The 12055-nt window shown below is 53.2% G+C and overlaps 2 protein-coding genes across 2 annotated transcripts in view; both read left to right on the forward strand.

The window, feature by feature from the left end:
* The window catches only part of CSUI_004045 (glycogen phosphorylase family), an 8160-nt gene extending 1901 nt beyond the window's left edge, over window positions 1-6259 (forward strand). The window contains exons 3-8 of the mRNA XM_068064240.1: window positions 253-1033; window positions 1493-2249; window positions 2538-2786; window positions 3550-3807; window positions 4398-4541; window positions 5850-6259. Coding sequence (XP_067923780.1) covers window positions 253-1033; window positions 1493-2249; window positions 2538-2786; window positions 3550-3807; window positions 4398-4541; window positions 5850-5903 — 2243 coding nt within the window. The 3' untranslated portion in view covers window positions 5904-6259. The remainder of the gene's footprint in view (window positions 1-252; window positions 1034-1492; window positions 2250-2537; window positions 2787-3549; window positions 3808-4397; window positions 4542-5849) is intronic.
* Window positions 6260-7989: 1730 nt separating this feature from the next.
* Window positions 7990-10426, forward strand: CSUI_004046 (class i ii superfamily protein). Its single transcript, XM_068064241.1, has 9 exons — window positions 7990-8186; window positions 8458-8778; window positions 8943-9059; window positions 9186-9317; window positions 9408-9490; window positions 9586-9657; window positions 9785-9939; window positions 10039-10192; window positions 10302-10426. The coding sequence occupies exons 1-9, from the start codon at window positions 8117-8119 to the stop codon at window positions 10362-10364; spliced, it is 1167 nt and encodes a 388-aa protein (XP_067923781.1). The 5' UTR covers window positions 7990-8116; the 3' UTR covers window positions 10365-10426.
* The last annotated feature ends 1629 nt before the right edge of the window (window positions 10427-12055 follow it).

Genomic DNA, 12055 nt, shown 5'->3' on the forward strand with positions numbered 1-12055 from the left:
TGACTCTAGCGGGGAGGCCCATTCGCAGTGGTAGAGTTTCTGGTTGCTTGGATCGGATGCGGTTCCCCTTTGTACGTGATTTTGGACTCTACTTACTGGCCTAGCTCTCAACGCACGTCCGACGTCAAGAGCACCCGGTTGTATTCCTCCCTTGTATGTTGATGCCACGCGTGGGTGGCGGGAAAGGCATATATGTTTAGCTTGTAGAGTTGTAGGTGTCCTGGTAAACGGGTGTCATTTCTTTGTTTTCAGGGCGGCTTGCCGCTTGTTTTCTCGACTCGATGGCGACGGTCAATTTGCCTTGCTGGGGCTACGGGATCCGATACACATACGGCATTTTTGAGCAGAAGATAGTGAACGGGCGTCAAGTGGAGTACCCAGACTACTGGCTGACAATGTCGAATCCGTGGGAGATAGAGAGACCGGACTGCACGTATGCTGTGCGTTTCTACGGTGCGGTGAAGGAGTACCGCGATCCCAAGTCAGGGAAGATGCGGAGCAAGTGGGTAGAAGGGGAAATTGTCCAGGCGATGGCGTATGACAACCCGATACCAGGCTTTGATACGTACAACACAATCAATCTCCGTTTGTGGAAGGCTTGTCCAAGCAAAGAGTTCGATTTTCACTTGTTCAACGTTGGGCGATATCTTGAGTCGGTCAGGGAGCGCCAACGCGCAGAGTCAATCTCTGCTGTCTTATACCCGAATGACAACACCGTTGAGGGCAAGGAACTCCGGTTGAAGCAGCAATATTTCTTTGTTTGCGCCACAATTCAGGATGTTATGCGTCGTTTCAAAAAGGTCCCAAACCGTGATTGGAAGGAACTGCCTTCTAAAATTCAGCTGCAGCTAAACGATACCCACCCGACTATCGCTATCCCTGAAATGATGCGCATTTTGCTTGACATAGAGGGACTTGACTGGGATTACGCGTGGGGTCTGACCAAACAAATCTTTAACTACACGAACCATACCGTTCTCCCGGAGGCTCTCGAGAAGTGGTCTGCGGACCTCATTGCAAGACTTCTTCCGAGGTATGTTTTCGTTTCTAGTGCAGGAGGCTGTCTGTCCGTGATACTTCAGAGGTCAGCGCGCAGCCGGGAATAATTACATCCGCCCCGAGCGGAGGCCAGGGTTTCGTACATTGTTTTTCTGTAAACTGGGAAGTCTGGGAGAGGTGATATCTCTCCACATTTCCTTGAATGTGCGTTTGCTAAGCTTGTCAGTGTCTGTGTCGCGCATGTTGAGCTTTTGTTCACCTTGTGTTATCTCCTGTTGTGGGGGTCTCTCGGGAGGGACAGTGACGTGATCATAACCTGTCGTGTGCAAGTCTTCTAGTGTGGAACAGCACTTTCAGTCGACATTGGCATGTCTGTGGTGCCCTCGCGGACTGAGGTGGCGGCTTTTCTGTTTGTGTCGGTAATGGCAATGTCGCTCGCGGACAATCTCTTCGCTGTTCAACCTTCCGTGTTGTGGTTTCTCTATCTGTGTAGACATCTGCTGATCATCAACGAGATCAACTTCCGGTTCTTGAATGAGGTCCGCGGGGTGTTCGGGGATGACTGGAACAAGGTAGGGAAGATGTCTATCTACGAGGAGGGAGAAGACAAGCGAATCCGCATGGCGAACCTGGCAGTGATTGGGAGTGCTCATGTGAATGGCGTGGCAGCCATCCACTCGGAGCTGGTCAAGAAAGATCTTTTCCCTGAGTTCGTAGAATTCTACTCAAGGCAGGGGATCAACAAGTTTACCAACGTTACCAACGGTGTAACACCCCGCCGCTGGATCTACTGCTCTAACAGGGGGTTGGCCGACTTATTCAGCAACTGGTTGGGATCGGATTCATGGCTAAAAGAGCTCGACATGGTCGCCGGATTACAGAATCACATCGACGATCCTCAGTTGCGGAAGGAATGGAGAGCTGTGAAGCGCGAGAACAAGCTACGTCTTGCAGCGTGGGTTGAACAGCGCTGTGGGGTGAAGTTGGACGTCGATAAGATGCTCTTCGATATCCAGGTGAAGCGTATTCACGAGTACAAGCGCCAGCTCCTGAACTGTCTGTACGCGCTTCATCGGTATCTCACTATCAAAAAGATGTCTCCTCAAGACCGACAAAACTTGGTACCGAGAGCTACGATGATCGGAGGAAAGGCCGCTCCTGGCTATTACACCGCCAAAAACATCATCAAACTCGTCAACAACATCGGACAGGTTGTCAACAACGACCCCGATGTCAGTCCGTACCTCAAGGTGAGTCTTACATCCATAGGGTGTCATGGGTGAGCAGTCCGAGAGTCAGTGAGAAGGCACACTGACTGCAAGAGTCTGAGAAATGCACACTAACTGCGACCGCCGATTGGCATGCCCCCCGGGTTCCAGGACCTCCTCGCGTGCGTGCTGTGGAGAATCGAGTGTGCAGTCGTACAGCTCCGCGAGCCTGAGTCAAGTCCAGTGGGGTCGCGACAGTCCCAGCTACGGACTAAGACTATGACGGCGACGTCCCAGCCCACTTAGAGCTACGTGCCTTTTCGGTTGCAGGTGATTTTCTTACCGAACTACAACGTTTCGAATGCCCAAGTCATTATCCCAGCGAGTGACCTGTCTCAGCACATCTCGACAGCTGGAACTGAGGCATCGGGCACGTCTAACATGAAGTTTGTGATGAACGGTGGTCTGATTCTTGGGACGCTCGACGGCGCCAACATTGAGATTCGGGAAGAGTGCGGAGACGACACCATGTTCATTTTCGGTGCCAAGGAGCACGAAGTCGCCCGCATCCGCGAGCAGGTATTTTTCGGTCTGTACTTTCTTAGGGACTTGTGTTCGGCTTGTTTCTTAACCGATGGCTTGGAGTGCAGGATGGTGCAGACTGTCAACGCAGCTAGTTGTGTGTTCCCATAGGAAGGAAAAGTGCGTCGACGAAAGGGCGGCGAACTGACGGGACAAAATTGTCGCAGCTGTTCAGTTTGGCAATTGCTTCCAGCCTGTCCATGCTGAGCTAGCGAATCCTTGGAGGGACAGGCGCGAATATCATGTCCACTCTTTTTCAGCAGGCTCGGAGATTTGCTTTTCTGTATATCACTGCGCGGCCTGCGGGTCGGATGGCTTTTGTCCAAGGCATAGACCTGCATACGTACCTGGCTGTATATTAAGCATCTTTTTCGCCATATGATAGGTACAAGTAGCACACGTGCTACATGTGTTCTTTCTTTTCTCGCACGTGGTTGGAGAGGACTTTCCGCCACGGGAATACTGGTCGTCTGTCACCATACTTTGTCTTGAGGAGGTAGCGCTTTAAGCACCTTCACGGGGACCGGGCTAGCGCTCCGACGTCGTCTCAAAGTGCGCTTTCCCATACTACAGCAGAAGTTGAGTCTGCGAGCGCAAGCTCTGCATTGCTCATGCATCGGCAATAGTGTACTTTTTTCTCTCGGTAGAGATTTCTCGGTCGTCCTGAGTGGGTTCTGAGATAACCGCAGCTGTCACCGGAGGATTACTCAGGAGTCAACCGTGTCGCTTTTGTCGGTCTTCCACGGTACGCTGTTTACAGGCAAGGAATGGGAACTACCCGATCGACGGCCGGCTCCGTGAGGTCTTCGACTTCATTCGATCCGGCAAGTTGGCTTGCGGAGACGCGCAAGCGCATTCGGATTTCGTGGCGATCGTGGAGCAGCTTTGCAACAATGGCTACGGCCAGAATGGAGATTTCTATCTCCTCCTCCATGACTTCTCAGATTACTGTCGCGCGCAGCAGGTAGTTGACGAAACGTACAAGAATGTTGAGAAGTGGACGACACTTTCCATCAAGGTAAGCCCAGAGGCGGCAGCGAAAACAGAAGTGTTTGCTTTCTCGAAGTGTTGGCAGAACTCCAGGATTCTTGGTAGTGTATGGCGTGCTGATAGGCGTACCTCAGTATGTATGTGTCGTTGCATAGATTTCAATTGGCTGTGACCGGGATGGTGAAGTTTTTCATAATGCCGGGCGTGTAAGGGTCCGTGACATACTTCTGCTGCCTTTTCGAGTTCTTCGGGTGGAGCCTGCAGTGTTCTGGTCCGGTTGGGCAAGGCGCTTTGAGACGCTATGGTCTGTTGTCAAGCCGGACTGACGCGGAAGATGCGGAATGTGTTCCGGGAACGGTGTTCCACCACATCGCGTTGCCTCTCGGCTGAATACGCTGGTGGTGACGTCGCAGTCGTTGTGGGGAAGGCGGGCCTTCAAATTTCTTGACCGTACTCCAGAGGCAATTTTCTAAGCAGGCGCTTTGCACATACGCGCACTCGTGTGTCTGCACGCAGAGTGCTGCATTCGTAGGGTGCGATCTTTGAGGCGGTGTGCTTTGGGAGAAGCACGTGATGTCGTTCAGTAGTTAGTTCTTTGTCTTGCTGGACTGTGGACAGGCGGCATCGTCAATGGGAAAGTTCTCGACAGATCGATGCATGCGCGAGTATGCAAAGGATATCTGGATGATCGACTCTTACGAGCGACCGCCTCCCGACGAGTTCCAGCGCATGCGCTCTTTCGCAAACGACAACACGAACAAGGTCTCAGGTACTGTCTCGTTCTGCCTTGAAGCAGCAAGAGAGAGAATGCACAGTCATTCGTCTTGGCGACGATGAGAAAGGGAAGCTGTATGTGAACATCATAAGCAGGGTGCGGCTGGCACAAACAGAACTGACCATCTCGAACCGCCAGCACAGCATCAGAGATCTTCAACAGAGACCTGCTGAAACGCATCTCATAGACAAGCTGTTTGGTGTGCGCGTAAGTCCACTAGAGCAGATGCGTAGTTCGCTCCCTTCGTAAGATCAATGGCTGTCGGAGCCAGAAATCCAGGAGATAGTCCAGCAGGGGAACACTTCGTTGGGTTGCACGCAAGTTGCTTCCGCATCGGATGGAACTCGGCATGCTTTCTTCCCGCACGGAGAGAAACTAGAAGTTCGTGGCGTGACAGGATTCAAAGTTTGCTGTTAGAGTTTTGTAGCTGCTGTCCGGCAAGAACCCATTTTCTCGCGTCGCAGGGCGTGTCCTTTCTTTTCATCTGGACAGTGTCCTTTCCCGGACCCATGAAAGCCTCGGAAAATGGGGAAGGTCAGCAGGTGGTGCTGGGGTCTGCTGCGTCGGTCCCACACACCGCGACTTTGATTTATCTGTATCGTGTAGAAACAAAAAGGGGTCGAAAGAAGGACAGGCTTCAGGGTCATTTTCAAACAACTCACAAGTGTAGCACAGTCATATCCGTGTCTATTCTGAAGATATATTCGTGCTCGTGGTTGATAGTAGCGGTAATGGTCCAGACAATGAAGCCATTTCTCCTTCATCCTTTCCCTTTTCTAGAAAAAAAAATGAAAGAGATTATCTTTTTTTCGCGGAAAGCAAGGAGAATGTCTCTGTTCGAATCTGTTCCGCGCCCGGTGGATTTTTTACTCGCCTATCTAGCGCGGCGGGAGGCTTCGCCCTCCGATAAAGATTTGGCGGATACACGGCTCGACAAAGGGAGACTTCGGAGATGCGATCGCTTTTTGCAAGCGGCTGGGAAGTAGCAGGTTCTGCTCTCTCCCGAAGGCTGGTCACACCGTGTTGCCTGGTGCTTTTTTCTCCCTGTCTGCTTTTTGGTCCCGCGGGGGGGTCAAGGAAGGAAAAACACTCGCCACAACACTTTGTCTGCCGCCTGGTTCCCAGGCAATGCAGTGGTGTGCGTAAACGGATTTGCTTAAGCGAGTTCGGTCATGAACCGTGCGACTACCAGATAAGCAGTGCCTCGTCAGACGTACTCTTGTCCGGTTGCGTTGGCTGCCGTCGTAGTTCCAGGCGGAGGGTGTATATGCGTCTTGCTGCTGTTTCGTGTGCAGGCAACGGCTATTGAGGATAAGACGAGAGATGTTGCCCGTGTGTTTGCAGCATAAATGGGTGTGTCGGAAGCGGAGTGGAGACTGACATCGTGCGGCAGACTGGCGGAGATGGCGTGTCATTTTCGCTGCAAAACCTGTCAAAGCAAGACGCTAAATCCAGAACATAGCATTCATGTTTCGCCGGCAAGTTAGGGGCTGATCTCATTCTACCGGGTGAGAATTAGCGGTAGCGGCCTAGAGAACGACTGCGTTTCGAATGGACAGGACCGTTGTCCATTGTCCTGGTCTCAAGGCTTGAGATTGTCTCGGTCCTATGCATATCCGAGCTCCTATTTACGACGCAGATTTTTTGGTATGCTCGGCACGGAGACATCTCGCGCGTAAAGGGTTAACCGATTATGAGCACAGGCTCGGTGATGGAAGCTTCAACTCGGCTGAGATCCCTACATGCGGGGCTGATCGCGGCGTCTGAAGCCGGCTGTCCCGTGCACGTCAAGCAAGGTGTACGTTCGATGAAGGCAGTGCAGTGTGTTTTCGAGTAAGGTCCCGTGTTCCTCGTGTCCGAGGTATTTTATGCCTGTCTAAAGTTGATGTGTCGCCCGCGCTGCGGAAGTCTATTTCGTTCTCCGTTGCGGAGAATTCTCACCTTGCGCGTAAAGGTCTCGAAAAACGCTTTCAGCAGCCCCCGGCTTCTCTCTGGCGCCGACCGTCATCTAAAAGCGGAACGGGCTTGAAGCGGAAGTCGTTGAGTAGCACTCTTACTCTGCCAGGTTCACTGCTGGATTGGTAGTAGATCGAGATTGAAACTGGCGACGAAGCTAGTGTAGATGTGGTCAGGGGCTACGCGGCGGAGGCACCGTATGAGCGTTAGTCAGGAAATAAAAGATCTCCTTTCATCAGAAAAGGGTCGACTGCAGTATAGACCGGGCTGGTCTCGCATCTACCGAGGCGGAGATCAACGAGAGCGGCAAGATTCATTAGGAAGAGTGTGTCGCGAAGGTTGCATGTGCGCGCTAGAGCCGAAGTCGCTATGGTTCGCGCCGAAGCCCAAAGATTCTGCAGGGATCTGGGAGCTATGCAATATTGGTTTGAAAATGGATTCTGTGATACAGGGAACATGCAGTCGAAACACGGTAGGCTGAACGAAAAATTCCTCTTTGCCTGGAGGTTACAAAATCAAACCCTTCGTGGAGCGGAAGGTATGTAGCGCCTTAGGTCGGCAGTACAGCACATTGGTTGACTCGATACTGGATAGTGTGCGTGCAAAAGGGTGTCCTGAAAGCGGGGGCTCACGCAGACTACTGTACTTCAGCCGGTCGTTCTGGAGCCGATTGCGCCGTGCCTAAACGAAGTGTCCATGGTCGCCCGGTGGCCAGGTTGTCGGGGCCTCATTGGCGAGAGGGGCGGCAGAAAGGAAAACCCTCACGTTCTTGCGGCAGTCGGGGTTTGACAGCCCGGGCTGGTCGTGGTCCAAACCGCACGCGATACTTTCACGGCGAGCGTGAGGTCTGGTCCCATTGCGCCTCCAGCCGGTGTGAACTACATTCCGTGGAAAAGTATGTGTGAGGTAAAGCTTCGTGTACGGCTTCACCCGACTTTCCTGAGCTGGGCGTTCGCGATACATACGGTATAGTGTCTCCCCTTGCAACCCCCCGACGTGTGAGGACGCGAGCTCTTCGGGGCTCCCTCACTCGGGGATGGCAGAGGCCCGCGAGTCCGGTGTGAGGCCGCCCTTCGCATCCTACCGGAGCACACCGTTACCGCTAAGCCTACCCTAGCTAACATCGCTGTGCCTTCGTGGTAGTTGTCTTCGCCACGCAGCTTTCAGAAAAAACAGCCTAGTAGTGGCTGCTCTTTCGCAGCCCGCTGACAGACCAGACTAGTACTTTCTTGCAGCGCCACGACCGCCTTGGTAGGGACCAGACAGCTGCTTCTTTATTAGGTGACCACGATGTTTGGAACTACATTCTGGACCAAGCTGGACCCGTTTCCGCCCTACCTACCTAACTGCCATCGGACAGCTAGGCGGGGGCCGACTTCTCTATGATTGGTGTTGCTGGACTCGCACCGTGTCCGCAGGGGGGCCTCCGCGGGCCTGCGGGATGGCCGTCCCCGCGAAGACCTAGTGCTTTGACAGGAAGTCGTGAACAGTCGGCTTCCTGAGGTGTAGAGTCCTTAATCTAACGTTTCGTTTTCTCTCTACGATCTTTTCGTGGAGACGACACAAAAGCCCGAGGTTACTGCAGGACGGAAGACTTGCGCCACAGATGGCGGCGTTGGTCGGTCGCACAGAGGGCGTCAGTGAGAGATGGGACACGGGAACCCAAACACCACATGGTAGGCGGCAGGAAAGTGTGAGGTTGTCTACTGCTCTTCAATGTTAGTGTCCGAGACACCTCGAGAATGCAGTACATTTTGATTTGACTGCGCATGCAGTCTTTGCTTCAGCTGGAGGAGCCAGTGAATCACATCTCATTGGATGAAGTGTGAACGGCTAGCTTCTGCATCTGCTAGAACGCTTATCCGTGCACGGAAGCTTGGAGCCATCTTGCATTTTTCGTTCGGCGTGACGGTGCCTCTCCTGCCAGCGCCCTGCTTGAGTTCCCAGGTGGCCAGGAGTGGCGAGATATGACAAATTTTGTTGAGGACTTCAGCGTCACAACCAACTGCCTCGGCACACCGGAGAAGGCTCTTGAGGCTGCTGCATCTGCACTCAAGGACGTCTCTCACTATCCAAGCTGCGACCAGGAGCCGGCGTGTCTGTCCCTAGCAGCGTTCCTGCAGGGTGATCCAGAGATCCTAAAGACCGACACTGTTAGACTTACAGAGCAAGTGTCAGACATACGGAAACGCCTAATTCTCGGCAACGGCGCCAGCGAGCTAATTGATTTGTGCATACGACTCTCAGATGCTTCGAGCTGGAGCCCAGGTACTGCACACGGACAGAGAGAGCGCAGGCTCAGCCAGTACCAAACTCTGAAGCACGGGCCTGCCGAGCAAGCGTCGTAATCGGCCGAGGGCTGTCCGGTACGGACAAATCCCACTTTCGGCCTGTCTGTGTACAGGGACGCCGTTTTTTTTGCCGTATCCCAGGCCCGACGGACGTGCAGTACAAGGAGTATGAGCGGTCGGCTGCGAACTACGGCATTAAGCTCACCGGCGTCCGGGACGCAAAGCTCGTCTGCATGGTCAACCCTTGCAATCCCACAGGTGACTGCTGGGTACACAAACCCTCTCCCTGTCCGGAGCTTTCAGTGTCTTTTTTCACTGGAAGCCTTGAGGCAATTTGTCTTCGCGAGCGCAGTGTTTCTCCTTATTTGTCCCGACTGCGCGCAGGGGATTTTTTGGAACTCGAAAGCTTAAAGAAGTATATTGAAGAGTGCCAAGACAGTTCTACAATCATTGTTGACGAATCGATGATTTTTTGGATTGGGCCTCACTGGCGGTCTCAGAGTATAGTCAGCCAAGGTACGGGGCCTCTAAAGCCTCACTTACCAGTGGTTGTCGTTGACATCGTCTTCAAGTCGACTTCCAGTATGCCTGAATCTTGCGCCCTAGGCTCTTGGACCGAAAGTCTATACCGACTGCGCGGCATCCGTGTTTTCGTCATTCATTCATGGACAAAGATCTGGGCCTGCCCTGTAAGCTCCTACCTTCTTGCAGTTCGTAAAAGTGACCGTGCGCTGCGGTTTGCGCAGTCTCATACAGAAAACTGGGTCGTGGCTTTTTTTGTCAGGGTCTTCGGGTTGGCTCAATCCTGGCACCTACTTCCGACGCTGCGACCGTTTTGAGGAAGCATCAGGTTCCGGTACGTCTGGTGGCTTACAGTCAGCAAACCAGAGCCAACATCTTGGAGAGGCTTGCGCAGGTTGATTTCGCGGGAGGGCTTGTCCGACTTAAGACACAAGTAACACCGTCTGTCGCCGTGTGAGCAGTGGTCCCTCAGTACACCGGCGATAGCATTCCTGACCGAAGTTGTGAAGGACCAGGATTATATGGACAAAACGTGGCAAGTGACACCCCAGTGGAATGAAGATTTTCGGAAGGCCCTTCAAGCGGAGAAGCCGGACTGGGACATCAAAGGCGAGAAGTAAGCTGGACAACGCTCTGAAAAGGTATCCATGCGTTGAAAATCCTGCTTCCGACGTGGTGTATGAATATGAGATCCTGTGGTTCCTTGATATTGCAGGTGGCTCTCTTTCCTTTGGATACGCACAACCGGTTCTGCTTCTGCGCGTTTTTACGTCGACGCCTGTAGAGCGAACGGAGTTCCTGTCCGGTGGGGCGCGCACGGGTACCAAAGACCGGAATACATACGGGTCGCCGTCCGCGACCCTCAGCAGGTACTCACACGGGCGTTCAGCATTCCCACCAACAAGCTGTGGAGCGGGTACGCGGATATCTGACTGTGTGTAGAGCCCCCAGTGTGCAGTGATTGTTTCCTGTGTGCAGGCAAGGCTGGTCCTTGAAGCGGTAAAGCTTCCCTACCCGGGCGCCGTGGATTCTTCAGCCTAATGAATTGTAGAGAACAGTGAAAGGACAGTCATGACCTGTGAATTGTCTCCAAGGATCCCCCAGCCCGGTCAAAGAGTTTTTCGGTTCGAGCCTGGTTGTGTGGTGTCCTAAGAAGACATTCTTCGATATCCCCAGTGCTTTGCCCAGGTGTCCATTGAAAACTGGAAAGCGTCTGGTTGACTCTCCGAAGAGGAGCAACCAACTGCGCTTCAACATCATTCCGCCTTTTGGTGGAATGGATTTGTCGGGAGCTGTTTGGCTACGCTCTGCGCTTCAACTTCGTTCACAGTGGTACGCAATTCGCATTGCGGACACTGGGGACTGCATTCTTTCTTCCGGAAACTAGGAAGGGGCGTGCTGTCCCATGACCACACTTCACTCAATTCAGTTTACGCCATATTAGGAGACTCTAAACACATGGAAGCAAGTAAAGAAGAGGCTTACGTCAGGCGAACGGCAATCGTGGACAGTAGGGGCCCTGTCACGGATGCTTGTTACATGGACCGTTAGAGAGTGTACAGACACCAGCAGCGGTACAACACGGGACACAAGCGCACGCCGTTGTGCGGCCATGACAACGCAATTGCCAGTTGTATTGAAGACGGCACCTGCGGAACAATTCCTTTGTCAAGATGAAAAGACCCGCTTTTGTTATCGTAGCTTGCGCCGCACTTTCGGCCATGGGCAGCGCCAGGGTGGCCTTCGCGGTGAAAGGTACATAGATGGGCTTTATTGTAGCACCGCATTCCTTAACTCCCGGAGTGTTTCAGAAGTGCCACTAGCGGGTCAGGTAGCTGCGCAGCAGCAGGCCCTGGCGAAGCTGAATGCGGAAATCGCCGAGTAGGTGAATGCAGTTCCTGCAGCGGGACGCTGTCCATTGCTATCCCGAGCAGGCTCCGTCGGCAGCTCCACACCGGGGGAGCGAAGGCAGCAGCAGCAGCCGGTGGAGTGCAGATGGGAATAAGTAAGAACTAGCCGTGCCGCGGAGTCTGGACAGGAGACACTCTACTCTTTACGCCCGCAGCCTATCCGGGTGCCGAAGCTCCCTCTGTTGTCGGGGCAGGCGTGACTGCCGCAGCAGCGAGACCGACAAAGACTCCTCTCATTATAGTTGCTCCCAAAGTATGCAGTGCTTTCGCTGGCCGTTCACTGACAAAAACCAGTCGACCCGCCTGCAGTCAATGATGAGTTTCAATAATCTGTACGACAAAATGGTCTTGGAATCGGCAACCATGGGATCCGAAGGTATGATGAGTGAATGACGAATCCGGCAGCCAGTACAGCTTTCAGTTTCTGGGTGCAGCCAACCAACTGATGAAGACCCAGGACGAGTCTCTAACTGATCCGGTACGGAAAACTGTCCTCCTGAACACGGCTTCGCTGCTCATACGCTTGGATTCAGACGGAGAGACTTAAAATGCTTCGACGAGTAAGACAGCCAACCCAGCACTTTTTCCTACTGCTTGGTACTGATCGTCGGCGCTCACAGGAAGAGGAGGAGGCCGCTAAAATGGAAGCCTTCTACAAGGCCGACGAAGCCGAAACGAAATACGTAAGTGCGAGCTCTTGTCAGAAGACGTATTGCGCTGTATCCAGCGTGGCCGCAGGCGACTAAGGAGTATTCTCGCGGGCTTCTGGGACGCGCGAAATCTTTCTTCCACGGTAAACTTCTCAAGAACTCAGTATAAAGT

Source organism: Cystoisospora suis (genome assembly GCF_002600585.1).
Source record: "Cystoisospora suis strain Wien I chromosome Unknown contig_1817, whole genome shotgun sequence".
NCBI classification, from domain to species: domain Eukaryota; phylum Apicomplexa; class Conoidasida; order Eucoccidiorida; family Sarcocystidae; genus Cystoisospora; species Cystoisospora suis.